The following is a 27,306-nucleotide window of genomic DNA, read 5'->3' on the forward strand; positions in this document are numbered from 1 at the left end:
GATAAAATAAAATATGCTGGCTGGGCTCGGTGGCTCACACCTATAATCCCAGCACTTTGAGAGGCCGAGGTGGGGGATCACTTGAGGCCAGGAGTTCGAGACCAGCCTGGCCAACATGGTGAAACCCTGTCTCTACTAAAAATACAAAAATTAGCTGGGTGTAGTGGCATGTGCCTGTAATCCCAGCTACTTGGGCAGCTGAGGCAGGAGAAGCACTTGAACTGGGGAGGCAGAGGTTGCAGTGAGCCAGGACTGCAACACTACACTCCAGTCTGGGCAACACAGCAAGATTCTATGAGAGAGAGAGAGAGAGAGAGAGAGAGAGACAGAGAGAGAGAGAGAGAGAGAGAAAGAGAAAGAAAGAAAGGAAGAAAGAAAGAAAGAGAGAGAGAAAGAAAGAAAGAAGGGAGGAAGGGAGGGAGGAAGGGAGGGAGGGAGGGAGGGAGGGAGGAAGGAAGAGAGAGAAAGAGAGAGAAAGGAAAGAAAGAAAAAGAAAATACATTGACCAACAGCTCTGGGAATGGGCTGACTAGCCTGTAAGAATAGGCTGATGGCACCTGCAGAATGTCACAAAACTTTCACCAAGAAAGCAATGATTAACTGCCCAGCTGATTGAAACTGCTTACATTTCACAAGACGGTTTTGATCTTCATTTCTCTTAATTTCCCTTAAAAACTCTTTACCTAGAGGCACAATTCTGAAAGGTGGCCTTTCAACCCTAGTTCACTGCCTTCCCCTGGTTACTGACTTCTCGAATAAAGCTAACATTCCTTTTACCAAAGTTCCGAGTTGTTTGGCTTTTAAGCAGTAAGTGACCCAGACCTGAGTTCCAGTTATAGGGCTAGCCTTATGGCCAGAGCATCTGAAGTTAGAACTTTTATCTCAACATCCATTGACAACTGGTGGCTTGCTTGGTTATATTAATGTCTGTTAACCATAAGTGTCACTAACAATTCCAGTGGCGTCTCATTAGACTCCCTGTAGTCAGAGAAGACAGTCAAGAAACTTTACATTAAGATTCCAGGGCAGGCCAGGTGTGGTGGCTCACGCCAGAAATCCCAGCCCTTTGGGAGGCCTTGGTGGGAAGATTGCTTGAGGCCAGGAGTTCAAGACCAGCATAGGCAATATAGTGAGACTCCATATCAAAAAAAAAAAAGAATTAAAATAAACAAACAAATAAATTGGTCAGGCACAGTGGTGCACATCTGTAGTCCTAGTTGCTCAAAAGGCTGAGGCAGGAGGATGGCTTGAGCCCAGAAGTTTGAGGTTACTGTAAGTATGACCGTGCTACTGCACTCCAGCTTGGGCAACTGAATGAGAACCTGTCTCCAAAAAAAAAAAAGACTCCAAGGCTTTAAGAAAATTAAAGGGTGTTTTTTCCTCAGAGGCTACTGTCTTATAACTACTCTTATGAACTACTAAATACAGACAGAAACTATTTGTTTTAGAGAGAGAGAACTGCAATGCAGAGATGTAAAGTTTAACTGTAAATACATTTGTGCTTGTTTACGACAATGATTAATTTAAGATAAGATTTGTAGTAAACTTTACTAATCCATGAGGATGGGGACCATATTTGTTCTGCTTATAAGGGTATTCCCAGTGCCCAGCACAGTGCTTGGCATATATTGTACACACAATAAACCTTTGTTGCATGAGCAAAGGCGTAATAGATCTAGCATCAGCTTGGTAATGTTTCTTTAAGAGGAATGTATATAATTTCCTATTACGTATCATTGTGCTTCTGGTAAGTAATTCTGAAGTTGACTACTTTCCTCTCCTGATGCTTGTAAATACTAGATAAGATGTTTTGATTCAGTATGAGACCATACTATATGCACACAACTAAGGTCATCACTTGACTCAGCCAAGATCTGGAATTGTGCGTCTGACTTGACTTGGAATGAGTGACATCTCCCAGGGCAGGTGATTGGAATGACTGGAATTTTCCAGAGCAGATTTGTAGCCAATAGGCAAAAGTAACAGAGGCTGTTGCAGTATCTCTGATAAATAATTGATCACAGACCAGTTCAGGGACTTTCAGCATAATAGACATTATTCTGAATTCTACTGTTGTATTTTTATTTTCATATAAGCAGAAATAAAAACTTTATTTTTAATTTGAGAAATTTAACCTGTAGCATCAAATTATATATATTTCCCCAGCAGCATGCATTTTGGTCTTTTTATTTTTCAGAATAATGTAACTTGACTGTCCAACTTAAAAGCAAGGAAAGTTCAAGGATGAGCAGGTATGTGACCTAGCTTGTCCAGCTCCAGCCAAGGAATTGCCAGATGCTTCAGAAGGAGGTGCTGGTCCTCACTCTTGGCCCTCTCGATTATTTCCTTCTGTCCAGCACTGACTCTATGTAGGCAAAAACCCTCGCAGAAGAAAGAGAAGCTGGAGGGAAACCGATTGCCTCAAAGCCCATTGCTTCCCAGAGTGCAAGCCAGGGACCACCAGCCTCAGAGTCTCCAGGAGTTTGTTCAACACACGGATTCCTGGAGCCCATTCCAGACCTACTGAGTCAGAATCTCTGGGAGTGGTATCGTGGGATCCAAATTTTTAGCAATATTGATTTTAACAATATCTAATGCACCCTGAAGTGTGAGAACATGTACTTTCTCTTACAGGTGATTTTATGTAGAGAATTCAACTGACAAGAAGGTCCTTCATGCCCTTAACCTTGTCTCCACCCCTTTGGGGCCCTCAGTGCTTTTCTTACCAGTCCTCTCTGCCCTCAGGCAGGAGCAGGTGCCCTGGCTTTGGACTCAGGGGATCTGCCAAACATTTTCCGCCATCCCTGAACTTCCTGTTCTTCCCAGAAACCTTGGCACAGGCAAAGGACAGTCAGAGAGTGGCGGAGGCATATGCCCAGTTGGAAGAACTTGGAAGTGGACCCCATGTGCAGACTCTGAGTCAGCCCTCTCTGCTGGGGAAAGCAGCAGGAAGTTCAGTGAGTCAGCACTGCCGGTGACAGGGGGTGCCGGCCTGGGGCAGCCAGTAAGACAGGCCTCTGAAGCGTCTCTCCTGGCTTAGAGGATAGTGGCTTGGAACCTTTGCCCTGCCGCGTAACACACAATGCATGCGTATAGTATGGTCTCATACTAAATCAAAACATCTTATCCAGTATTTACAAGCATCAGGAGAGGAAAGTAGTTATCTTCAAAATTACTTGCCAGAAGCACAATATATTCTTGTGGGGACTAGCTGTACCCACTACCCCTTTTCTGTCTTTTGAGAACGTACTTAGGAATGAATGAGAGCTACTGGGACCTTCTCACTGAGATAATCGGTGATTGTGTCACAGGACCCTTGGAAAGGCTTTCACCTCATCAGAGCTCCTCTGTCAGTTCTCTTCTCCCTTCATCCACTTCAGACAGACCAACCAAAAAGTTTAAGTCAGAACAATGCTTGTTACATCCAAGCAGGTGGAATTCAAATCCCTTATACAGTAGCCTCCCTCCCACCAGCCTGCTTCCTCAAAGCTCTTCTTTGTAATTCAGGAACCTCAAGCTGAAACCTCCAATCCATCCTTTCTTAATTGCTGCTGCTTTATTATCGTTGAGTTGGTGGTTGCCAAAGCCTTTTGCCCCAGGAGTAAGAAAAAGGGTTTAAGAAATAAGCATCCCAGAAAGGATGCAATACTTCTCAAGCTTTGGGGTACTAAAAAAACCAACACAGGAGCATGTTTCACTGCAGATTCCTAGGCCGTACATCCAAAGGTTCTATTAGGTTCTATAATAATTCAGAGGGCCTGATGTGGGTAGGACCCAGGAATATACATTTTAAATACATAAACTCAAGTTATTCAAGATGTAGAGGGCCTGTGGGTCTGTGGACCACTCCTAGAGACTAGTTTAAATGTACATCCAGAAGTGAAGGACTCATTCTGAGATTCCCTTGGAATGGCAGAAACATTGGTAGCTGAAGAGATAGAAGTATTTCAGTATCCCACATGCCTTGGAAAGGGAGAAGTCAGAGTGCAAGTACGTGGCAGACATCTGTACAAGTTTGAGAGGGAGTGGGCCTTGGTATTCTGAAGAATACACTCAAAGGAAATGAAATCACATCATTTTCCTATTTGCCTCCCTATATCTACTTTCCCCTCAGACCTGAGCACAGCTCAGTCCTCTGAGCTCATGTCTGACCAGAGGCCCCAGAGACCTCTCCATTGCCAGCCAACCTGGCTTCTTCCCGATGTGCTTTTAATATGAAGGTGACACTAAGATGAGATTTGCTTTGAGGATTGGACCCGGCATCTGATTCCCGTCAGAATGCACTCTCTTCATTTCAAGGATGCGTCAGAACTGGAGAAATATCACCTCTGTTCATCCAAGTAAACTTTAGCTCAGCAACTTGGAATAGGTCATACATTTCTTGTTTGTTTTTAGGTCTTTCTTAGAGGTGGTAATTCTTAATCTATTTGTTCCTGGAGACATTAAGGTAAGATAAAATTGAGTTGCCTAGTAGTATTTTTAACTGGGTCATTCTGAAACAGTATTCTACTTTCATATTTGGAGGAAGGATGGCAATTAATTTTTTTTAAAGTTCCTACTGATTTTATATTATCATATACCTGTGCATGTGCCAGGCCTTCAAACCCTCCCCCTGAATCCCCCTTAACCAGCTCCTGGCACCCATTACTTTCTCACATCTTACTCTGCATCTCTAACAATGTCACCTACACCCCTTCTGCCTTATTTCCACCTTGACATTCGCAACCTCTTCTAAAGCAGCTAGAGTGCTATGTTGTGCTGTTGTTCGAGATATAATTTCATTACAATGGCAAGAAATCATGCAGCACTTACTGTGTGCCAGCAATGCTCCAAACATTTTGCAAATATGAACTTCCTAAATCCTCATAACAAGCCTATGGGGTATATGAGGTAGGTGCTATTATAAGTTACTTTAAGTCCATTTTATGGATTAGGAAACTGAGGAACAGAATGGTTAACTACCTCAGACAAAGTCATGCAGCTAGTAAGCTGTGAGATAAGGTTTCAAACCCTTACTCTGTGTTCTTAATCATTGTGAAAGTTGATAATAGAATTGGGTCATTCTTGTCATACCCAATAAAACAGAGTCAAGAAGCCATCAGGAAAAAGCAGTTGAGGCCGGGCATCACACCTGTAATCCCAGCACTTTAGGAGGCCGAGGTGGGTGGATCACCAGGTCAAGAGATTGAGACCATTCTGCCAACATGGTGAAACCCATCTCTACTAAAATACAAAAACTTAGCCCGGTGTGGTGGTGTGCACCTGTAGTCCCAGCTGCTTGGGAGGCTGAGGCAGGGGAATTGCTTGAACCCAGGAGGCAGAGATTGCAGTGAGCCAAGATCGTGCCACTTCACTCCAGCCTGGCCATGGAGCAAGACACTGTCTCAAAAAAAAAAAAAAAAAAAAAAGCAGCCAAGACACAAAGTAATTTTCTGCAGGCCTGGTTGCTGAAACTGCCTGCTATTACCTGAAACCAATTTTATAGTTGCTGAAATGATCTGCTGCAACTTGAAGACTAATTTTACCCACCTCCATCGCTCACCAGTCAAAACTTCCCAGCTCCCCAGAAACTTACTAGTGCCAATGAACTTTCTCAAAGAGCAATATGTAACATTTCTGTCTTTTTATAAAACCTCCAAACTTCTCTTTGTATTTTGGACGTACTGAATGCCATCTGGTCTGTGTGTATGCCTCAAACTGGAGTTCTTTCTTCTCGAATAAAATGTGAAATGTAGACATTCATCTCTACAGTTTTATTTTGACTTCAGTAGTCACTATCTATATTAGCCATTTAAAAAGGCAAAACAAAAACAAAAACAAAAAAGCCAACAAAAACTCCAAAACAAACAAAAACTATTATCCGAAAATATCTATTTTCCAGGACATTTCAGGAAAGGAGACTAAATACTGCAAACTAATGTGAGACTGGACTCAATGTAAAGGCAGAATCACCTCACGGTTCTTATCCATACGTGCCGAGAATTATCCATTTAATCCTTGCCCTATCGAAGGCGGACTTAACAGCTTCTTTGCTAAATATTTACACACCAAAGAGAATCATCCTTTAACTATTTACATCTTCTTTGAGGCACAAGAGACAAGAGGTCCACACTAAAACAGCTTTTGACTATCACCTCTCAGTGTCTGCCTAGATGAAATTGACATTGCCGGTTCCTACCAGAATCTATTAGAAAGTATTAACTTAGGAGTTTGGAGCGTAAATTTTAATTCTGGCCTTTCCACTGATCAGCTGTGTAATTCAGCGCAGGTTGTAACCTTTCTGAATCTATTTTCTACCTTTTTCATGTTTTCTTGAGGTCCAAACAAAATAGCTATAAAGGAGACAAAACCGTATAGTGCTAGAAAACTGTAAGTTAATATGACAGATTATTTTTATTTTTTTATTTTTTGGGGACTGATGGGGACCTTGTTCCCCAGGGTGGAATGCAATGGCACGATCTCGACTCATTGCAACCTCCACTTCCCAGGTTCAAGCGATTCTCCTGCCTCAGCCTACTGAGTAGCTGGAATTACAGGCGTGAGCCAGCACGCCCAGCTAATTATTGTATTTTTAGTAGAGACGGGGTTTCGCCATGTTGGCCAGGTTCATCTGGAACTCCTGACCTTAGGTGATCCACCCGCCTGGGCCTCCCAAAGAGCTCCCCCAGCCAGATTGTTTAAATAAATATGATAATTATTATGTTTACCTTAAGGCAATGTTACTATCTGCCACTTTCTCTCCCCTACCGCTGAAGTAAACTTGAGGGCAGGAATCACGTCTTATTCATCTTTGTCTCTTAGTTTGCTTCTGGCACATAGTAGGAAATCAATAAATGTTTCTTTATCTTTTTTCTTTTCTTTTCTTTCCTTTTCTTTCTTTCTCTCTCTCTCTCTTTTTTTTTTTTTTTTTTTTTTTAGACAGGGTCTGACTTTGTGGCCCAGGCTGAAGTGCAGTGCTGCAATGTCGGGTCACTGCAACCTCTGCCTCCGCCTCCTGGGTTCAAGTGATTCTCGTGCCTCAGCCTCCCCAGTAGCTGGGATTACAGGCACATGCCACCACGGCCGGCTAATTTTTTCTATTTTTAGTAGAGATGGGGTTTCGCCATGCTGGCCAGGTTGGTCTCAAATTCCTGACCTCAGGTGATCCACCCACCTTGACCTTCCAAAGTGCTGGATTACAGGCGTGAGCCACTGTGCCCGACCACTAAATGTTTCTTGAGTGAATAAACAAACATAAGGAATTTTCAAAGGAATTCTGGAGGTCCTGTCTCAGCTGAGAAAGCCTAGTGAAGGAAAAGCCATTCGTAGTACCTGCTTCAACCACGTGGTCCATTGTTGGAAACCTTTTGTACACAGCAGTGCTCACCGAGCGAAAGATGAGCAGGGAGGTGAGATTGACGTAACGCATCAGCGTCCTTCTAAGCAGGCGCCCGTGCTCGTCGCTTCCATGAACACTGCTGGAGATGAGGAACATTAGCCTGTCTGGCCAGGGCAAATTCACAAACTGGTTCCACCATCGGTTTACTACCAGAGTAACATAAAACCCTGTAGAATAACAGGAAATTATAAAGCAGTTTCTTACAGCAGACACGTTGGTGACACTGATGCTTTTAGCTGAATTTTAGCCTTTTTAGAGGTTGGAGGACAAAAATATGTTATTATCCATATCTTCTGATTTTGCCTTCCAGAAAAAAATTTCATTTGTGCCTGGCAATGCCTAAGCACCCTGTAAGTGGGTATTAGATCTCAAATATTGACTGCAAAAATGGAGAGTTAGTGAAGAGAAAGCTTAAATGTCCAATAGCAGATTATTTCCTCAAACTTGTTTGGCGTTAATTTAGCAAAAGCAGCCGTGAAGGCAAACCTTATGGATGATTCTGGTTCTACTGCAAGCGGTGGCTTTTCAGGCATGCCTCTCAGCTTGGAAACACTCCCATGCAGAGTCATCGGTGTCATCGTAACGGAGACAGCTGTGTGGCTGCAATCTGCGTGTGACCTATACTTACCAAGCACAAAGGTTACTGGAATTTGTTCAGCATATCTGTCACAGTAAATTGATAATTTTTCAAAGTAACGTTTTTGGGCTCCTGTAAGTAACAATCTGGAGCAAAAATAAAATGCACAGCCCTTTATGATATTATACTTCTGCACCTGCTTTGCAAGTGACATTAAGTGCAAACAATTAAGCACAAATAATCTGTTTTATTTTTGAAGGAGCAATAATTTTTTCCTTTTTTCTTAAGCTGATGTGTCTTGAAAACTTTTCAATTGCTTAATGTTTCAAGTGCTAACATTTTGTAAACATGATTGGCTATTAAATAGTGGGATTAATTAATCATTTTATTCTAAAAATTTTATATTTTAAAAGTTTTATATGATTGATTCATTGGATTTAGAGCAAGGTATGTTACAAAATAGTTCAGTTTTCAATTATTCATCAGGAATACCTTAAGAAGAGTGTATTATTGATTAAATATGAATTAGCATTATTAAGTAATTGTTCAATAATAACACTGAATTTGACACCTTGATCTTTCCCCTGAATATGCTACTTAGCACATTCTTGATTATCATGTGTTATACTTCAAGGGATTTTATTATACCTGTTCATTTTAAAGCCCAGAATTGTTTGGAGTCTAAAACAAATTTAACAATGAAAAATGAAAACTTTCATTATTAAATTGAGTCACTCTCTCAAAATTTATATTATAGATCTAACCCATCCTGCCCAAACCCCATTTTCTGGTATCGTTAAATATAAGTGCACTTAATGAGACCATTATTGATATTTACATTATAGGGAAGAGATTCAGAGTCTGAAGAAATGTTTTAAGGTGAACTAATAATAATGATCAAAATACAGGAAGGAAAGCCAAACAGATGAATTTGAATAAATCGACGAGTGTAGCTGTTCCAAAGGAAGAAGGAACTCAAGGAAAGATCCATTATAACAAGCATCAAAGGCTCATTTGGGTCAGTAGAACTTTGATAAAGGAAACAAAGGGATAATAAGATAATAGTAAGCAACTAATTAGATTGCAGATAGAAAGCTGTTGGGAACTGGTCCTGACAAAGAAGGTGTGGGGTACAAGGTGAGTTCGGAGTTCCTGCCCCAGCTTTGGAAGAGGTGTTAGAATTACTGAAGTCAGGGAAAGCTGACAGGAGAGGTACCAGATTGTTGCAGAGGTCTATCAGGGTTATGCTGATGACAAATTACAGCCAGAATGGTTTCTGATGTTCAAACAGACATGGTCAAAGAGGATTTAAATGTGGAAAGCATAGACCTTTCTTAAGGTCAGACAAAGCCAGATTTTAATCCCAAGTCTGACACTTATGAATTTGGACTTTGAGCATATTTTTACATCTCTCTGAGTCTCAGTTTTCTCATCTGTAAGTGGGGATAAAAATATCCATATATGGATTATTGTAAAGATTAAATAATATATATACACATATATATAACCATTTAACAAATTGCCTCATACTTAGTTAATAATGAAATGGTTGCTATTAGTAGTTGGCCAAGGAAAAAATATTTGGCTAATAGATGTAGAAATTTTAATAGCTAGAAAGTATTTCAGAAAATTTGTCAAATTCCTCCAAAAATAGAAAGAAATGTAATCAAATTAATGAATCTGGTTCCTCCTTATAACTTTTGTTAGGAATAATTATTTACTTATAATAGGGCTAATAAAGACTCAGAGAATGAAACTACATCTATTTTTTTCTACAGATATGTTTGACCTTCTTGACAAACTCATCCTACAGTCCTTGGTATACCTTTGATTAAGACAGAAGGATCTATTTTAATAAGGTATTACAATTAAACTTTAAAAATTTAAGGATGACTTGAACTGATAATTTTTGTTATAAATGTAAGCACTCAGCTTTAGAAGAAATATATGCATAACATTTTATGGGGTATAAGTATGATATTGGAACAAAAGTTGAGGCCCCAAGGAACATTTCTAGCTACACTGCAACTGTCCTTAGGGCTATTCTGTTCTATTCTTAGCAGCAGTAGCAGCAATAAATTCACATTAGTAAAAATGAACTAATGAGATAATTATCACGAAACACCATTGTATCTTCTACCATTTCATATTCTGAAGGCTTAGGTGATACACACCTAAATTGCCAAAATAATATATTATATGACATGTCTGAAAAATTATTAGAGGTTGTTAACAAGACTTTCCCTCTAAAAATATTTTGTCAAAATATATACCAATGCATACACTTGCTTGGAAGGGTTGTTTTGACATATGGAAAAATAGCTCTACCTATTTTACTTTTAATAATTATCAGTCAACTAAATTAATATCCCTCTTTTCCAAAGGAGATTCTGTTGCTACAAGGAAGAATGTGAGAGCAATGAAACACAAATTTGTTTATCTGTATGCAGAAGAAAAATAACAAACTATGTACGTAGAAAAAATGGAAATACAGCCTCAAAAACCTTTAGCTTTCCTGTTTTAAGTTTTAGCTTCTTCCAGAGAAGAAATTTATGCATTCGATGTTAATTTAAAAAGCTTTAAAATCTCATAAGCTTTCCCTTTTATCATACTGATGAAATTTTATTAAGTCTATAATTTTTCATCATCAAAGTATTTCTTGGACTTGATATTGCTCAAATTTCCTGTCAATCTGACAGGCATATGTTGTAATGTTATAAAGAATAAGCACCTCCTTTTGTGAACATAACATGCCCTCAACTCAGAAAATGGAAAGAAAATAAATTAGTCTACAGGCCTTTGCTTTAGTTGAGGTACTGTTAAGTGTGGCAGGCATCATCCTGGATAAGATATTTTCATTCCAGGCAAAAAGAAGGAAAGCTTTTGCCTGACATACACCAATCATGAACATGTTGATTATATAGGTAGTTGCTACAAGCTGTCAAATCATCAACTATGAATGACAAGTAGACAGAAGCACAAATAATTGTTGTCTGTGGACTTTGCCCATTCAAAAATCTTCACATAGTAAGCATCTAAGGGTAATTCTTCCATTTTATGCCTATTGCAACAGTCTTGAGGCACAACTGGGGCTGGAATGAAGGCACTTGAATCTTACAGTGAGGGTCTATTTTACATCCTAACAATGGTTAGTGGTGGATTAAAATCTGTCCTGAGGGGAAGAAGACAAAAGAGAGGCTCATGCAAAAAAGGAGTTACATAACACAAAGTCAGTGGCGATCAAAAGGTTCAGATTTTTGAGACTGTATTCTTATACAATATCTGATGGCCATTTAAAGAGACATGCAAAGAAAAGTACCTGTACACCAAACTTATTGCTGTATAAAGAACAGCAAAAACAATAAATTCCCTGTACAGTAGTTTGTAGATGCTGCCTCTCCACTTGAAGAGTAACCTATGAAATCCAAAAAAAGTTGCATTTGCTACTTTACTGGAGTAAGTGACAGTCATCTTGGATAGTTTTTTCTAGAAGAGCAAGAAGACAAAACACAAGTAAAAAGCAATGTTTAAAATAGGGCATAAATCTGTATGTCTGTATATCAAGGAAATTCAAGCCAGCAACTAGTCAGCTATATCTCTTTTTTGTGTTTCTTAGTTTCTATAATTTGGAACTTTCAGATAACCATTATCTCAGTTTAGCAGAAAGCAGGAAGACAGGAGTCTCTGGGAAGAGTAATATTAGACATCCTAAACTTGCCTTAACTGTTAAATATTATTTTTAGATTATATAGCCATTGGTCAATATGTATTTGAATGAACAAATGAGACAAACAAGGCCCTCATGGGAATGTAATTGATGGGGCACTTTTGGTGGGTTTGGTTGCATGTAGATGTCTCTCTAGTGGAGGTCCAAGTACATCGTTAGCACTCATTGCATTTCAAAAGGTAGCCAAAAAGTTGGGCCATAATGATAAATAAGAACGGTGCACTTTCCTCATGAAAGGTTGTACATAAATGCTTAGGGATGGTTCACATTCTCTTTTGAACTGAACAAAATGAGGTTATTATTTACCACTCTTTCTACTTGAGTCCATTTCATGAATGTGGTTAGGATGAGCACTGGGCCCCAAAGCCTTGTTTTCAGTGAGTTCTTTGGAATTCCACCACTTTTCACCAATACATTAAATATTCAGGTTTTGAAACAGACAGCGCAGAGCTAAATCCTGCTCAATTTCTGGCTAAGATAGAATATATGCAAATAAAATTAGATTTATTTAAAATCTTTTCTCAAAAGGATCTATGAGGAGAGTCTTATAGAGCTACTTAGACTGAAATCATGAAGCTTTTAGGTAGAATTGTACTAGACACAAAAAATAAATTCTGTAGCAGATTTCTTTTGTAAAGTAACCTACACCACACATTTTATCATAAACAAGAAAATGTTCTATCTTTACTCATTGTTGGAAAAACAATTCAACTCTGATTTGCCTATTTTCCCTAAGGAAATGAAACTCTGGAGCTACGTTTACAGCATTTTCTAAAATCACAAACTTAGCTTTCAACATTACGGATTTTAATAAAGAAGGGAGGGCCTTTTGGCATAAGTAAGTGGCATTACAAAAGGATGGGACTTATGCCACAAAACCGGTTTTATTTTTCCATCTTTACCTTGTCTATTTGTCTAGTGCGAATACAGCCAAAATTGGGAGAGGAGCATAATACATTAAGCCCATTTCATAATGTGTTCTCATGGATTCCCAGTAATTTTAAGTAACAGTCCTTAAATAACTTTCCTTTCTTTCATTTAGTAGTTCACTCTTTTTAAGCTCTACCAGGAAAATGAAAATCACAGCAAGTAGAGGTCAGAATTAAAATGCATAGGTTTACTCTGGGCACTAACCTATTTATTTGGTTTGGAGTCTCCGACAGGAAAGAGAATCTTCAAATTTGGGGCTCCCCCTGAAGAGGCGCCTTCAGGTCGGTGCTGCACGCCCGGTGTTACCCTTCGCTCGTGCACAGTCAGATTTTCTTTCCGTTCTCTGGCCACTGAGAGGACCCAGAGTGTGACAAGTACAGGGGTTAAATGTTTTTCCACTTGTGGAGGCCTGTTTATGCCAATTTACCCACTGATGACAGTTATAGCTGGGAACAAACAGAAGCGACAGCTGCTGATGCTGCTTTTTTCTAAGCTATAATTATAACTCCACCTGCCACCCCAAGTACCCCTTTGAATGAGAAGTCGGCAGTGACATGAAGGATGTTGGGCCATTTGTCTGTTAGATTCATTTTGACTCCACCCTGGGATCAAGGAAGAAAGGTTCATTTGGCCCTAAAGAGTTCAAAAAAGAGGCCCCAACACCCCCCCACACCAAAAAAAAGACAGTCTTTTTGTGCTTGAAATGAAGATTAAATTCTTAAAGCTGGGCTGGGACGCGGAGGCTCACACCTGTAATCCTAGCACTTTGGGAGGCCGAGGCAGGCAGATCACCTGAGATCAGGAGTTCGAGACCAGCCTGGCCAATATGGTGAAACCCTGTCGCTACTAAAAATACAAAAATTAGCTGGGCCTGGTGGTGGGCTCCTATAATCCCACCTACTCGGGAGGTTAAGGATGGAGAATCACTGGAACCCAGGAAGTGGAGGCTGCAGCGATCTGAGATCATACTACTGTACTCTAGCCTGGGCAGAGAGAGAGACTCTGCCTCAAAAAACAAACAAAAAAATTCTTATGAAGCCAAAACTGGAGCAGACAAGAATATAAACAGGATTTTTGCCCACTTGAGAGGTATTGAAAATGTTCTTCAATTAAAAGCAACAATTATGTGTTAGTGTGTGTGGTGTGTGTTCGTGTGTTAGAAGAGCACATAGAGAATCATGATATATTGATGGCTTAGTGTAGTGGGAAATAATAACACATGGATTCATCACTTTTTTTTTTTTTTTGAGATAGAGTCTCGCTCTGTCTCCCAGGCTGGAGTGCAGTGGCATGATCTTGGCTCACTGCAACCTCACCTCCCGGGTTCAAGAGATTTTCCTGCCTCAGCCTCCCGAGTAGCTGGGATTACAGGTGCACACCATCACATCTGGCTAAGTTTTTATATTTTTGTTGAGATGGGGCTTTACCATGTTGGACAGGCTGGTCTCGAACTCCTGACCTCAAGTGATCCGCCTGCCTCAGCATCCCAAAGTGCTGGGATTACAGGCGTGAGCCAACGCACCTGGCTAGATTCATCACATTTGTTATCCTTCCATGGTCAGCTAGGAAATTTTTTCTTTTTTTTTTTGAGACAGAGCTTTGCTCTTGTTGCCCAGGCTGGAGTACAATGGTGCCGATCACGGTGCACTGCAACTTCCGCCTCCCAGGTTCAAGCAATTCTCCTGCCTCAGCCTCCTGAATAGCTGGAATTACAGGCATGCGCCACCATGACCAGCTAATTTTGTATTTTTAGTAGAGACAGGGTTTCTCCATGTTGGTCAGGCTGGTCTCGAACCCCCGGTCTCAGGTGACATGTGTGCCTCGGCCTCCCAAAGTGCTGGGATAACAGGCATGAGCCACCACACCCTGCCCATATTTATTTCCTTCCTTCCTTCCTTCCTTCCTTCCTTCCTTCCTTCCTTCCTTCCTTTTTTTTTTTTTTTGAGACAGAGTCTCACTCTGTCGCTTAGGCTGGAGTGCAGTGGCGCAATCTTGGCTCATTGCAACCTCTGCCTCCTGGGTTCATGCGATTCTCTTGCCTTAGCCTCCTGAGTAGCTGGGACTACAGGCATGTGCCACTATACCCAGCTAATTTTTGTATTTTCGGTACAGAGGGGGTTTCACTATATTGGTCAGGCTGGTCTTGAACTCCTGAGCTCGTGATCCGCCCTCCTCGACCTCCCAAAGTGCTGGGATTACAGGCGTGAGTCATTGCGCCCAGCCCCATATTTTCTTTCTTGAAAGAATTCACCAGCATTCTTTAAGTAATAAAATAAATAATTTCAGGGCCAATTCCTGGGACTTTTCCAACCTTCTAAAGTAACTTGTGCACCCTTGCATCTTAACTTAAAGAAAATGTATTTTTGTGGAGAAAGATATAGAAAAAAAAAATGCTTATTGTAAAGTTAAGGTTACATATAATTAAATTTTTCTAAAACATTACATTTTATATGCATTTGGCTGGATTCTTTATCAAATTCTAGGTACCTTAGATTAGAGCAAAGCCAGGGTTGTAGGTATCTTTTTAATTTCTTGCTCCCATCCCTGTTCATAGTTCCAGTATGGAGCCCTGTGAATAATGAATATTTAGTATGTATTTGCTGTTTGATTATCCCTTACCTTCACTATTATAATTCTGTTGGTGACTTGAGGGAATTTGTGAACATTTAAGAGCATATATACAATGTTGCACATCTTATGTTGTGTTGCCATAAAAAGTGGTCTGATAAATCTGATGTTATATTTATAAAGGTTTGCAAGACAAATCAATGTTACTGAATCTCAGCAAATCTAAACCCAAATGCTTATGAAATAGGAACATTGGAGGTATTTTTGTAAAATTCTAACTCTTGCATCTCCTATTGGATGTGTGGTGGCCCTGACAGCTGGCATATTCCCAGCAGCCATGACTGCATAGCTAGGGGATCTGCCTCTGTGGAGCACTGTACGCACTGTTGGTTGGTTTCATTTCTAAACAGCGATAATTATGTTCCTCTCTCCCATTGGGTTGTTTTGAGGAATGACTAATTAATGGTTGGAGATAGCATTCTAAATGCAAATTAGTCAATAATGATCAGATTGAATGAACAAACTCCCATTGTTGAGCTCTGAATCTAGTGGTTATTTCTAACAGGTACTGAAAGAGGCCTTGTCGAAATAGCTCGACTTAGAGGAGAGAAGCCACTAAAGCTTATTTCAAAATATCCAACAAACACCGGATTGCAAAGTTTAAGGCTCATATCACTTTTTAAAGCGAATTTTAAAGTTTCTTCATAGAAATATTTTTTTCCATATTCTAAAAGTAAACTATGATTATTAAAAAATAAAAAGGAAAACAACATATAAAGAAGAAAGTGGGGCTCTATCCTGCCACACTAGAGGGGTGGTATCATTTGGCATAAAGTTAATCTTGCTAGACTTTTGTGGAAAATATTTTAACCCTATAATCAATAGCAAACAATATGATAGACCCTTAGGCAATTTCAGGGCTCTATGAAATAACTGTACCAACCATATTTTCCCTTGACAGTAAACATCAAGTTATGTGATTTTGAGCATTCTGATTTTCAGCAGTCCAGAGAAGCACATTTGTCTTTGATTCCAGTAAACCTCCAGTGACAGGACAATTCATAGAAAAAAACAAGGGATCATTTCCACTTGGAATCCTGATATTCACCCATAGATGTCAAAATAAATCTCTTTGTTCCTTAAGGAAACAGGAAATAGTAACAAGTTTACACAGCCAATACCACCTTCTACTTGAGAATCAGCTATTTAAAAAGCCCCACATTCATTTTAAACTGATTTGACATGGCTCCACTGACATGAGAAATCTCTTGTCAAATTTCTTCTGAGTGGTTAGTTGAACATAAATCGTGTAGAGATAACACATGTATTCAAATATTAACCAAAGACCAGATGTTGTATTTTGGAGGATTTGATTCTGAACCTAAGACTTTCGGACATTATTAAGCGGGCAATCAATCAATGTTTTTGATGGGAAAAGGGTTTGAACAAATCCGTGCTGCGGAAAGAGGAGTCTCTGGGAAGAGTGTGTGATGAATTGGAGTGAGTAGGGACTATAGCAGGGGAATCAATTTGAAGGTTATTTTGGTTGTTCTGGGATAAACTGGAATGGTGGGTGGGTAGGTGGAAAGCAGAGGAAGGATAGTGGGAAAGAGCCCAGGAGATAGCTACCACTGCAGGGAGGGGAAGAAGAGTAGGGGGAGGCAAGAGGAGGAGGAGGAGGAAAAGGAGGAAGAAGAGGAGGAGTCAAGAGGAGGAGGAGGAGGAGGAGGAAAGAGAAGTATCATATGACCCTTCCTTTGTCCTTTGAGCCTGTTTGCTCACGAAGAACAAACATTATGGAACACGGTTCTCAAATTTGTTCAGGTATGTGGTTCTTGATAACATGCCATGAACTTTTGATATGTTTTATTTTATCCTGCAAATAAAAACATTCTACCAGCAAAAGTGGATGCAAAGTCAAGTTGCAAGTGGGAGCCCATGTGCCCATAAAAAATAAAGTTGCCGAATTAAGTATGATTAGTCTGGCCAGGCACAGTGGCTCACGCCTGTAATCCTAGTACTTTGGGAGGCTGAGGTGGGTAGATCACAAGGTCAGGAGATCGATATCAGCCTGGTCAATGTGGTGAAACCCCATCTCTACTGAAAATACAAAAAAACTAGCTGGGCGTGGTGGCACATGCTTGAAGTCCCAGCTACTAGGGAGGCTGAGGCAGGAGAATTGCTTGAACCCAGGAGGCAGAGGTTGCAGTGAGCTGAGATCGTGCCACTGCACTCCAGCCTGGGTGACACAGCAAGACTCCATTAAAAAATATATATATATATGATTAGCCTGTGGTCAGTGGTCAGTTTTCCTGTTAATACTTCTTTCTGGTACTTATGTTGCTATGTGCTGGATTTCTCTAGAAAAAAGATAGCAAACAGTGCTAAAAGTTCAAGAAAAATTCAGAGTAAAACATAGAGAACAGTCTTCATTTTTTTTCCACAGCAGAATACATTGGTTCGGTTAGTTTCAGAACCAATTATAGTGATCGTTTTTTCCTACAGGTAAATTTTTACTTGCCCAGTTGGATGGTGAGCTTCTTGAGAACTCATGTCCTACTTTTTTTTTTTTTTCTATTTACTGGCTGCAACAATGGATCCAACAGCTGCATAACAAACACTGTTTGGGGTAAATCATGTGGCACACCAGGTGTGCAGAGGTTTCTGTACATGTCATTGGACATAGAACTCTGCCAAAAATCAAACCAAAGAGGGTGGAAAACCTCTTCAATTAATTTATTATCTTTGATTTCAGGGGCGATATAGTGAACTCCTCAGACTAGAGAGACTATTTAGTTTTATTACAGCTGAAGCTGTAAGCTCGTAAGAGGCTGGATATTTGAGGAGTCATCATTACTTTCCTAGCACAGAGTAATTGCTAACTCAACAAAACAGAAATGCATTAGTTCAAATTTTGAAGGTTATCTTTTTCTAATGGAAGGTAAAGAAACTTTGTTCTATTTTAGAGATGAAAGCTTAGAGTCTAGAGTATTATTATTATGGTGCTGAATGTGTATCCTGTACTCTAGAATCGATGACTTTTTTTAAATGAATGCTATTACTCATCTCAAATACATTCCAGATTGCTAAAGAAAAAAATTTCAACATAGAATCAATTAAAAATCAGCTTAATTTTACAAGAAAAGGCACACAAATCCAAGAATATCGTTTATTCCAAACAGCTGTGATATTCTGTTACTTTACCACTGTGATTGTAGAAGGTAGTGGAAATTATATTACTGTGTGGTTGTAAAGGGAAGATATAGGTAATAGCAATATTACCCATTGCTATATATATGAAATAGCATTTTCTATTTAGAAAAATGCTATGTATAAATATGTAAGCAATTCTAAAATACCTTTTCTCATGTAGTAAAATGCATGTGGAAATGAAAAACCCATGTTGGTTCTGGTTTTTTTTTTTTTTTTTTTTTTTGAGACGGGGTCTCGCTCTGTTGCCCAGGCTGGAGTACAGTGGCATGATCTCGGCTCACTGCAAGCTCCGCCTCCCGGGTTCCAGTCATTCTCCTGCCTCAGCCCCCAAGTAGCTGGGGCTATAGGTGCACGCCGTCATGCCTGGCTAATTTTTTGTATTTTTAGTAGAGACGGGGTTTTACCGTGTCAACCAGGATGGGCTCGATCTCCTGACCTCGTGATCCGCCCACCTCAGCCTTCCAGAGTGCTGGGATTACAGGCGTGAGCCACCATGCCCGGCTGGTTCTGGTTTTCTAATATGGTATATTGAGCATTCGTCAGATATCTTTTCAGTCCCTTAACATATAACAACTCCTTAATAGTGGTTACTGCTGGGGAGAGTAGTAGGTTTGGAGTAAGGGGGGGAAGAAAAAAACTTTAGTTTTTGCTCCATATAATTTTATATTTTAAAAAATAACATCTATATTTTAATATGTGATCATATTAAATAAATGCAATAAAAATCAGATTTGATGCCACTTCCAAATTCATACCTCCAGCTCAGATCTTCCACCCAACTCCAGACTTACCTTAATATTTCCATAAACATCTCAAACCCAACATGCCCAAAATGGAACTCCTGGCCTTTTCCCACAAACATGCTCCATCTGTAAGCTTTCCCGTCTCTGCTGATGAACATTCCTTCCTTCCAAAAGATCTACAGCCTTGAAGTCATCTTCAGCTCCTCTTTTTCTCTCACACTGCAATCCAATCTTTCAGCAACTCTTACTGGCTCCACCTTGAAAATATACTCAGAATCTGTCATCTCACTATCGCAGAGATAGGGAGCTACCTCTACTGCCCCTACCTCTTCAGAACCTGCATCGTGGTTCTCCTGGGTCACTCCAGCAGCTTCCTACAGGTCTCCCAGTGTCTGCGCTTGCTCCCTGCAGTCTGTTCTAACACAAAGGCAGAAAAATCTTATTATTATTACTATTTTTTGAAACGGAGTCTCGCTCTGTCACCCAGGCTGGAGTGCAGTGGCCGGATCTCAGCTCACTGCAAGCTCCGCCTCCCGGGTTTACGCCATTCTCCTGCCTCAGCCTCCCGAGTAGCTGGGACTACAGGCGCCCACCACCACGCCCGGCTAGTTTTTTGTATTTTTTAGTAGAGACGGGGTTTCACTGTGTTAGCCAGGATGGTCTCGATCTCCTGACCTCGTGATCCGCCCGTCTCGGCCTCCCAAAGTGCTGGGATTACAGGCTTGAGCCACCGCGCCCGGCCCGAAAAATCTTATTAAAAGACAAGCCAAGTCATGCCACGTCTCCCTTCTTGTCACAGAGGAGTGACAAGCCATGTCACTCCTCTGCTCAAAAGCCCTCATTCACTCCTTAGTCTTCTCAGAGTAAAAGCCTAAGTCCTTCAATGGCAGCTAAGGTCTTCCATGATCTGCTCTCATTTCTTCCCTGGTCTCATTTCCTATTACTTCCACCTGTGGACTCATCTGTAGCTGCATTTGTCTCCTTTCTTTCCTCGAACACACAGGCATGTCCCCAGCCTCAGTAGTGGTGAATCTACCTGCTTGGAATGTTCTTTCTCCAGGTATCTGAGACACTGTCTCCCTTACCTCTTTCAAGCTTTTGCTCAGGTATCTTTTCAATAAGCTGATGACTCTACCTAAAACTTCGTACTGCCCTGCACACCTCCCTCCCCACAGCACTCCTGATGCCCTTACCCGGCTTCACTTGTGCTCTTTCTCCACACCTTTCTCCTTTGTATATATCATGTAATTGACACATTTGTTGTGTTTATTGTCTTTTTCTCCCTACTAGAATGGGAGTTCCACAAGGGCAGGGAGCTGGCTGTTTTGTTCACTGATGAAAACGAAGTACCTTGAATAGTGCCTACTTCAAGAAATATTTACTGAATGAAAATTTAAAAACAGCCTAGAAGGGTTTCCACTATTTCTCATATAAGAATGCCAGTGTCGTGAGGACCAGTTTCATGAGTATTTTGTTAATTTATATCCAATGCCCGGCAAAGTATCTGCCATTAGTAGGCACTTAATGTTTGTGAAAGGAATAAATGAGGATGTATTTTTTTATTCAGATGTTTAGCCCATCTTTTTAGTATAAATTTTCTGTTTACTTATTTATTTTTTTTTAGATGGAGTTTCTCTCTTGTTGCCCAGGCTGGAGTGCAATGACTCGAACTCTGCTTGCTGCAACCTCGACCTCCCAGGTTCAAGCGATTCTCCTACCTCAGCCTCCCAAGTAGCTGGGATTATAGGCACCCACAACCACACCTGGCTAATTTTTGTATTTTTAGTAGAGATGGGGGTTTCACCATGTTGGCCAGGCTGGTGTCAAACTCCTGATCTCAGATGATCTGCCTGCTTCGGCCTCCCAAAGTGCTGGAATTACAGGCGTGAGCCACTACACCTGGCAACATAAGTGATATTTATTGAATATATATTTTTTAATCCCAGCATTTTTCCTCTGGAGATGTGGGTTTTACAGCATTCCAGAAAGCTAAAGACAGGCATTATTCAGGGACTTCTGAGTACCAACTTCGCATTCTGTCTGCACTGTGGAATGCTTCATCTGCATTCTGTGTGGTTACCTCTCTTCCGAGTTTCTGTATCCTTAGCTACTTAAATCAGAAACTTAGAGTGAGATGTGAGTGGCCTCTTGTAGTCAATCCATCTGAAACACGGCCTCTCATCTCTTTTCTTTTTTTTTTTTTTTACTGACTTCAAGGAGATTTAGACTAGACTACTGCACATTAAATAGCAATATAATATTTGAATGGATAGAGGCAGAAATAAGTTGATTCCTTCCACCTCCTGTTGACTACTCCATAATATCATTATGTTACAGGCATTCGACTGGGCACTCACATGGTAAGTGATAAATGCATTGAACACTCCTTAATATAGCAGTAAGCAATAATAATGAAAGGATGAATACAGTAAATGTTCTTTGATGATGGTCTAGGTGGTGGCAATGTCATTCTTGTGGCTCATAAGATGCCTCAGGGTTCTTGGCCTTGAATGCCCTTCTAGGATAGGAGAGTTTTGGTGAAGATTAAATTATAAAGGTCCTTTAGTGGAATTTGACTGACTACATTCCAACATAAGAGTAATAGTATATAAAAGATATGAATGTTCAGATCCACTGTTAAGGTGGTATCTCAGAGCACATTCTGATATGTTTTAATATTTCTGTGAGAGAAAAATGGAAGTAAATTGAAAATTGAGTATACCTCATCTTCCCATACCTAGTAGTTTGGAGATGACTTGTGTTCTCGCTCATCCTGTTTTTTTCTCACCGGTACATAATTAGATTAAATTAAAAACACAAAAATGAGTTGTGTAAAGGATACTCACAGGACTCAGCTTCTACTAGAGCTCATGGCATTCTATCAGAACATTTAACCCTGCCTTTAGGAACATAAATATCTGTTTGAGTGCTGACAGGGCTACTTTCTTTAGCATAGCATTATGTTGTTATAAGAAGACAAAAGAAAAAGGTAAGTTGTATACATGTTTCCATTTCCTTAAAGTGAAAAACCAGGTGGTTGTGTCTCTTGGGCTTCCCTTCTCCAAGCCCTTGTAGAAAGAGTTTGTTTTTACATTTGTCGTTAGAGTAAGACAGCCAGGATTGTTCCTTGCTAACTTCATTAATAACTAACAAAATTTCATATGACTTTACCTTTTGAACCAGCAATTAGGTTTCCAGGAATCCACCTAAAGCACACTTCCAATAATAAAAAAATGCATTTGCACCAAGTTATTAACAGCAGCATTGTTTGTAACTGAAAAATGCTGGCAAAAATCTAAATGCCCCTACACAGGAGAGTGGTTGAATAAACTATAGTACATCCACAAAATGGAGTACTACGCAGCTGCAAAAGGGAAAAAGAAGGATCTTTATGAATTGGTGTGGAGTGATTTCCAGGGTATATTGGTGGGTGAAAAAAGTATAAAATAAAACCTATGTCAATAAACATGGGAAAAGATGTTCAACATTATTAATCATTAGGTAAATGCAAATCAAAATGACAATGCAATACCACATCTACCCACTAGGATGGCTATAAACAAACAAACAAAACAGAAAATAACAAGTCTTAGTGAGAATGTGGAGAAAAAGGAATCCTGTACATTGCTGGTAAAACTGTAAAATGGTATAGCTACTGTGGAAAATGGTTTGGTGGCTCCTCAGAAAGTTAAATAGAATTATCATATGACCCTAGCAATTCTACTCCTAGGTATATACCCCAAAATATTGAAGACAGATATCCAAAGATGCATATATAATGTTCATAACAGCACTATTCACAATAGCCAAAAGGTGGAAACAGCCCAAATGGCCATCAACTGATAGAAAGATAAACAAAATGTAGTATATCCATTCAATGGAATATTATTCAGCCATAAAAAGGAATGAAGTACTGACACATGCTACAATGTGAATGAACCTTGGAAACATTATGTTAAATGAAATATAAAAAGGTCACATATTATTATGATTCCATCTATATGAAATTACCCAGATAGGTGAATCCATAGAGACAGAAAACAGATTAGTCATTGCCAGGGCTATAGGTGGGGAGAAATGGGGAGTAACTACTTGATGAATATGGGGGATTCTTTTGATATATTTTTGAGAAAATGTTGTGGAACTAGAGATGTGGTGGCTGGAGAACATTGTGAATGTTCTAAATGTTACCAAATTGTACACTTTATTATTTTATTTATTTTTTGAGGCAGGCTCCCTCTGTCACCCAGGCTGGAGGGCAGTAGCGCAATCTCAGTTCACTGCAACCTCCACCTCCTAGGTTTAAGCGATTCTTGTGTCTCAGCCTTCCAAGTAGCTGGAACTATAGGTGCATGCCACTATGGCTGGCTAATTTTTTGTATTTTTAGTAGAGACACGGTTTCACCATGTTGTCCAGGCTGATCTCAAACTCCTGGCCTCAAGTGATTCACTTGCCTTGGCTTCCCAAAGTGCTGGGATTATAGACATGAGCCACCGTGCCCAGCCTGAATTGTACACTTCAAAATAGTGAATTTTATGTTATGCAAACTGAACCTCAAAAGAGAGAGAATATCGGTAGTGTATTACCTTTCATGGAAGAATAAAATGTGAGATAAAATATGCATGTATCTGCTCACTTGTGGAAAATAACTTTTTACAAAAATAGATGTAGTGAGATTTGGATATTCAGGGTTTGAGAATGAGAAGGAAAGAAAAAGTGGAATGGGGTAGTGGTTGCAGGGTGACATTGACTTGATAAACTTCTTGTATAACTCTGACTCTTAGAACCAGGAAATGAACCACATAGTGCCTCCTAACCTAATAATTAAAATCTACGGGATATGGGAGGAGGCCAATTAGAATACAAAGAGTAACAAGTGGATCTAACTGCATTACAAATGAATATCATAACCATACTTAAAGAGTTGGGGAAGAACCAACTAAGTTTGGAAAACAGTATTTTGACTATACAATATCAAGCTAAAGACATAAAGAACTGTACAAAAATACATACTCTAGTTAGTAAATTTGTTTCCACAGACAGAGGTATGGGTTAGCAACTCTGAGACTACTTTATGTATACATTAGGATTGAGCAAATAAGTAAAGGGTTCTTTGGAGAAATAATTGATTCCAGGAAATATATAAGAGGACCCTGAACGTTTTGTGGTGCCGGAAACTAAGGAAGTACTAAAAAATGATAGAGTATGTCAAAATGACACAGGAACCATATTGAAGGAGGTCCTCGTGAAATTTGGGACAAGGTGTGCTAAAAAATGGATAATCATAGTAATGGATTATAACCCATAAAATAAAATAAATCCTCCTGAGTCCATACTGATATAAACAAGTAACTGAATAAGTAAATAAATTAATGAAGTGAAGGGCCAGCTCTTCTTTAATAAATATAGAAGGAATGAACCACCCTGGTTAACACGGTGAAACCCCGTCTCTACTAAAAAATACAAAAAATTAGCCAGGTGTGGTGGCGGCACCTGTAGTCCCATCTACTCGAGAGGCTGAGGCAGGAGAAAGGCGTGAACCCTGGAAGTGGAGCTTGCAGTGAGCGGAGATCGCCCACTGCACTCCATCCTGGGTGACAGAGTGAGACTCTGTCTCAAAATAGAAAAATAAATAAATAAATAAATAAATAAAATAAAATAAAACAAATATAGAAGGCATGATGGAAATAGAAAGTCACTATTAGCAAAAACAAGAATCAATATACACTGACAGTAGTGAGAGAAGTTGTGTTAAGAAACAGGGCATTTGCATGACCTCAAAGTATCTCCCCGTAAGATACTTTTAATTACAAAGGGAAAAGCAGTAGCCTTATAGAGATGAAACCTGTCAGCTATCACAGACCAAAGTTAAGTCAAGTGACCAAAGTTAACTTCACCAGTAACACCATATTGACATCAGGGATTCTTAACATGATGTGCTGAGAAGGGCACAACATTACTTCTGTGATAGTCTTGCCCGAAATGCATAACCTCAATTTCATCATAAGGAAACATCAGACAAGCATACATTGAGAGACATTCTGCAAAATAATTGACTAGTACTCTTCAAAAGTGTCAAGGTAATAAAAGACAGACTGAGAAACTGTCACAGATTAGAGAAGACTAAGGAGCTGGGCCTTAGACCAGTTAGGGCATTAGGGTACAACTGTAACATTTGGATAAGGTCTGCAGATTAGTTAATAGAATTATCTCAATACTAACTTCCTGGTTTTGTTCATTGTATGGTGGTTAGGCAGGACGTTAATATTAGAGGAACTGGACAACAGGTATATGAGAACTCTGTATTGCTCTGCAACTTTTCTCTACGTCTAAAATTTTTCAAAATAAAAAATTAAGAACATAAAAAAGCCTTTTTCACTTAAACATTTTTTTGTTTGTTTTACTCACTTTGATTTTTGACTGGGCCCAGATTTTAAAAATATATTTAGAGTGACATCATTTACTTTTCCTTTCAGAATACTTTAATGGGATTAAGGAAGGAAATTGAGAACGTTTAGTTGCCTCTGGCCCTCTTCCTTCCTAGAGACAATATTCAATCCCAACAGGGAAATGGTGGGGCAGTAGGTGGGTGGAGGATTCAGGGTGGATCCAGTGGGATGGAATGTTGTCACTTCTATGCCTGAACAAGAGAGGGGAGGGAGAAGTTACCGGAACGCAGACAGGTTAGCTGAATGAAAAGAATACTGGACAGGATTGATGGCTTTCAAGGGCAGGACACAAGCAACCCACAGCAACCAAGCAGCTGGAGCAGGTAAATAAATGGTCCAATTTTACTTCCTTTCTGCCTTCCGAGCTCTTGCCAGGGCCTCCCACTGACTGCACCCAATCAGAAGCCACAGGACGAAGGAGCCCATTGATACGGTTTAAACATATCTGCTTCTAGTGCCCAGAGCAGGGTGGAGAAGACTGGAGAGTACATCTGGAGAAATAAGGGTAAGGTATCCAGCATGAAGATGATCGACTCCACCCCTCTCATTTTGTAGATGAAAAAAGCCTTAAAGAAGTGAAAAGATTTATTTAAGGTCACAATAAAAGGCAGTTTGGTAGAGTTGAAACCCATTAATCTGCAAGTTGGAAGACAGGTTCTAGTCTTGGATGGGCCACTGCCCTGGGCTTTTGTTTCTGTATCTATGAATGAATGGAGGCAGACTAAAGCAATGGTCTTCAAACTGGGGTATCCATACACCTGGGTTTACTTAGGAATTTGTAGGAGGAATAGGGTATGGATAATTTTAAGTGAATTATTTTCCAGACCCACAGCTTCCTTACTTACACTGTCTTCTAAAATTAATCCACTTTTCCCCTTCATAATCTTCCTTCTCCCACTTGACACATGAAAAGCATGCCTTTCATTTATAATGCATACGACTATAGTGAATTATCCCAAGATGTGAAAATTTTGAGACACCAAACAAGGTGCATTTTGAAAATGCAGAATTTTTGAGGCAGATTCCTCTTACAGTACACCAGAAAGTTTCAATTAAGAAATACTGGAAGGGGCAGCATTTACTCATGGCAAGTATGCATCGGTACATAGTCTTTCCGAGAAGGGTTTGTATCTCACAAATGAACGTTTCACATTTCAAACCTAAGGTTGGAAGTGAGTCTTTGTTCATTTAGGAGGAAAGAAGATTCTAATCTGATTCAGATGATGAGCAGCTTCTAGGAACTGGTTGTGCCACATGCCAGGCTGACTGGCACAACCAGGAGTGATGATATGTAATTATCTCTACCTCTCATACATGGTTTTATTCTTGATTAGTGCTCTGTCTTCACGGAAAAGCCAGTTCACAATGCACTAGATAGAGTCAGGAGTTTCCAAGACCAGTTGTCACTTCCCTTTGAATGTGTTTAAACTAGGACACAGCAATTGCCACACTGGGTCAGGCTTATGTATGACTCGTCCCACTCCGTTGTCTATTTGGAGAGCAGCTGTGGTCTTCTTGGTGCTCACCTTAAGGTTAATAATTTTCAGGCTTCTTTTACTTGCCAATTATGACTCTGCCTTCCTTACATTTCTCTATAATTATCCCTCCAATTCTTGAAAATACTATTATTTTGTTAAAATGACAACATGCTCACTAAAAATTCAAACAAATTAGAAAGCATAAAAGGAAGGACAAAAACATCCCAAATTCGACCAATCAA

The 27,306-nt window shown here is 39.9% G+C and overlaps 1 protein-coding gene across 6 annotated transcripts in view; it reads right to left on the reverse strand.

Annotated features, from left to right (window-relative positions):
• The window catches only part of BEST3 (bestrophin 3), a 56,131-nt gene extending 43,103 nt beyond the window's left edge, over positions 1–13,028 (reverse strand). Inside the window, exons 1-4 of one of the 6 annotated variants that reach the window (XM_050746575.1) lie at positions 12,817–13,021; positions 11,275–11,441; positions 8,007–8,101; positions 7,312–7,545 (exon numbers count right to left, since the gene is read on the reverse strand). In XM_050746575.1, the coding sequence (XP_050602532.1) occupies positions 7,312–7,545; positions 8,007–8,101; positions 11,275–11,426 (481 nt within the window). In that variant the 5' untranslated portion in view covers positions 11,427–11,441; positions 12,817–13,021. Of the gene's footprint in view, positions 1–7,311; positions 8,102–11,274 lie in introns of those variants that run through there. The other 5 variants (XM_050746580.1, XM_050746576.1, XM_050746579.1 and 2 more) reach the window with 5 other exon arrangements.
• Between the last annotated feature and the right edge of the window lie 14,278 nt (positions 13,029–27,306).

Source organism: Macaca thibetana, chromosome 11 (assembly GCF_024542745.1).
Source record: "Macaca thibetana thibetana isolate TM-01 chromosome 11, ASM2454274v1, whole genome shotgun sequence".
Lineage (NCBI taxonomy): Eukaryota > Metazoa > Chordata > Mammalia > Primates > Cercopithecidae > Macaca > Macaca thibetana.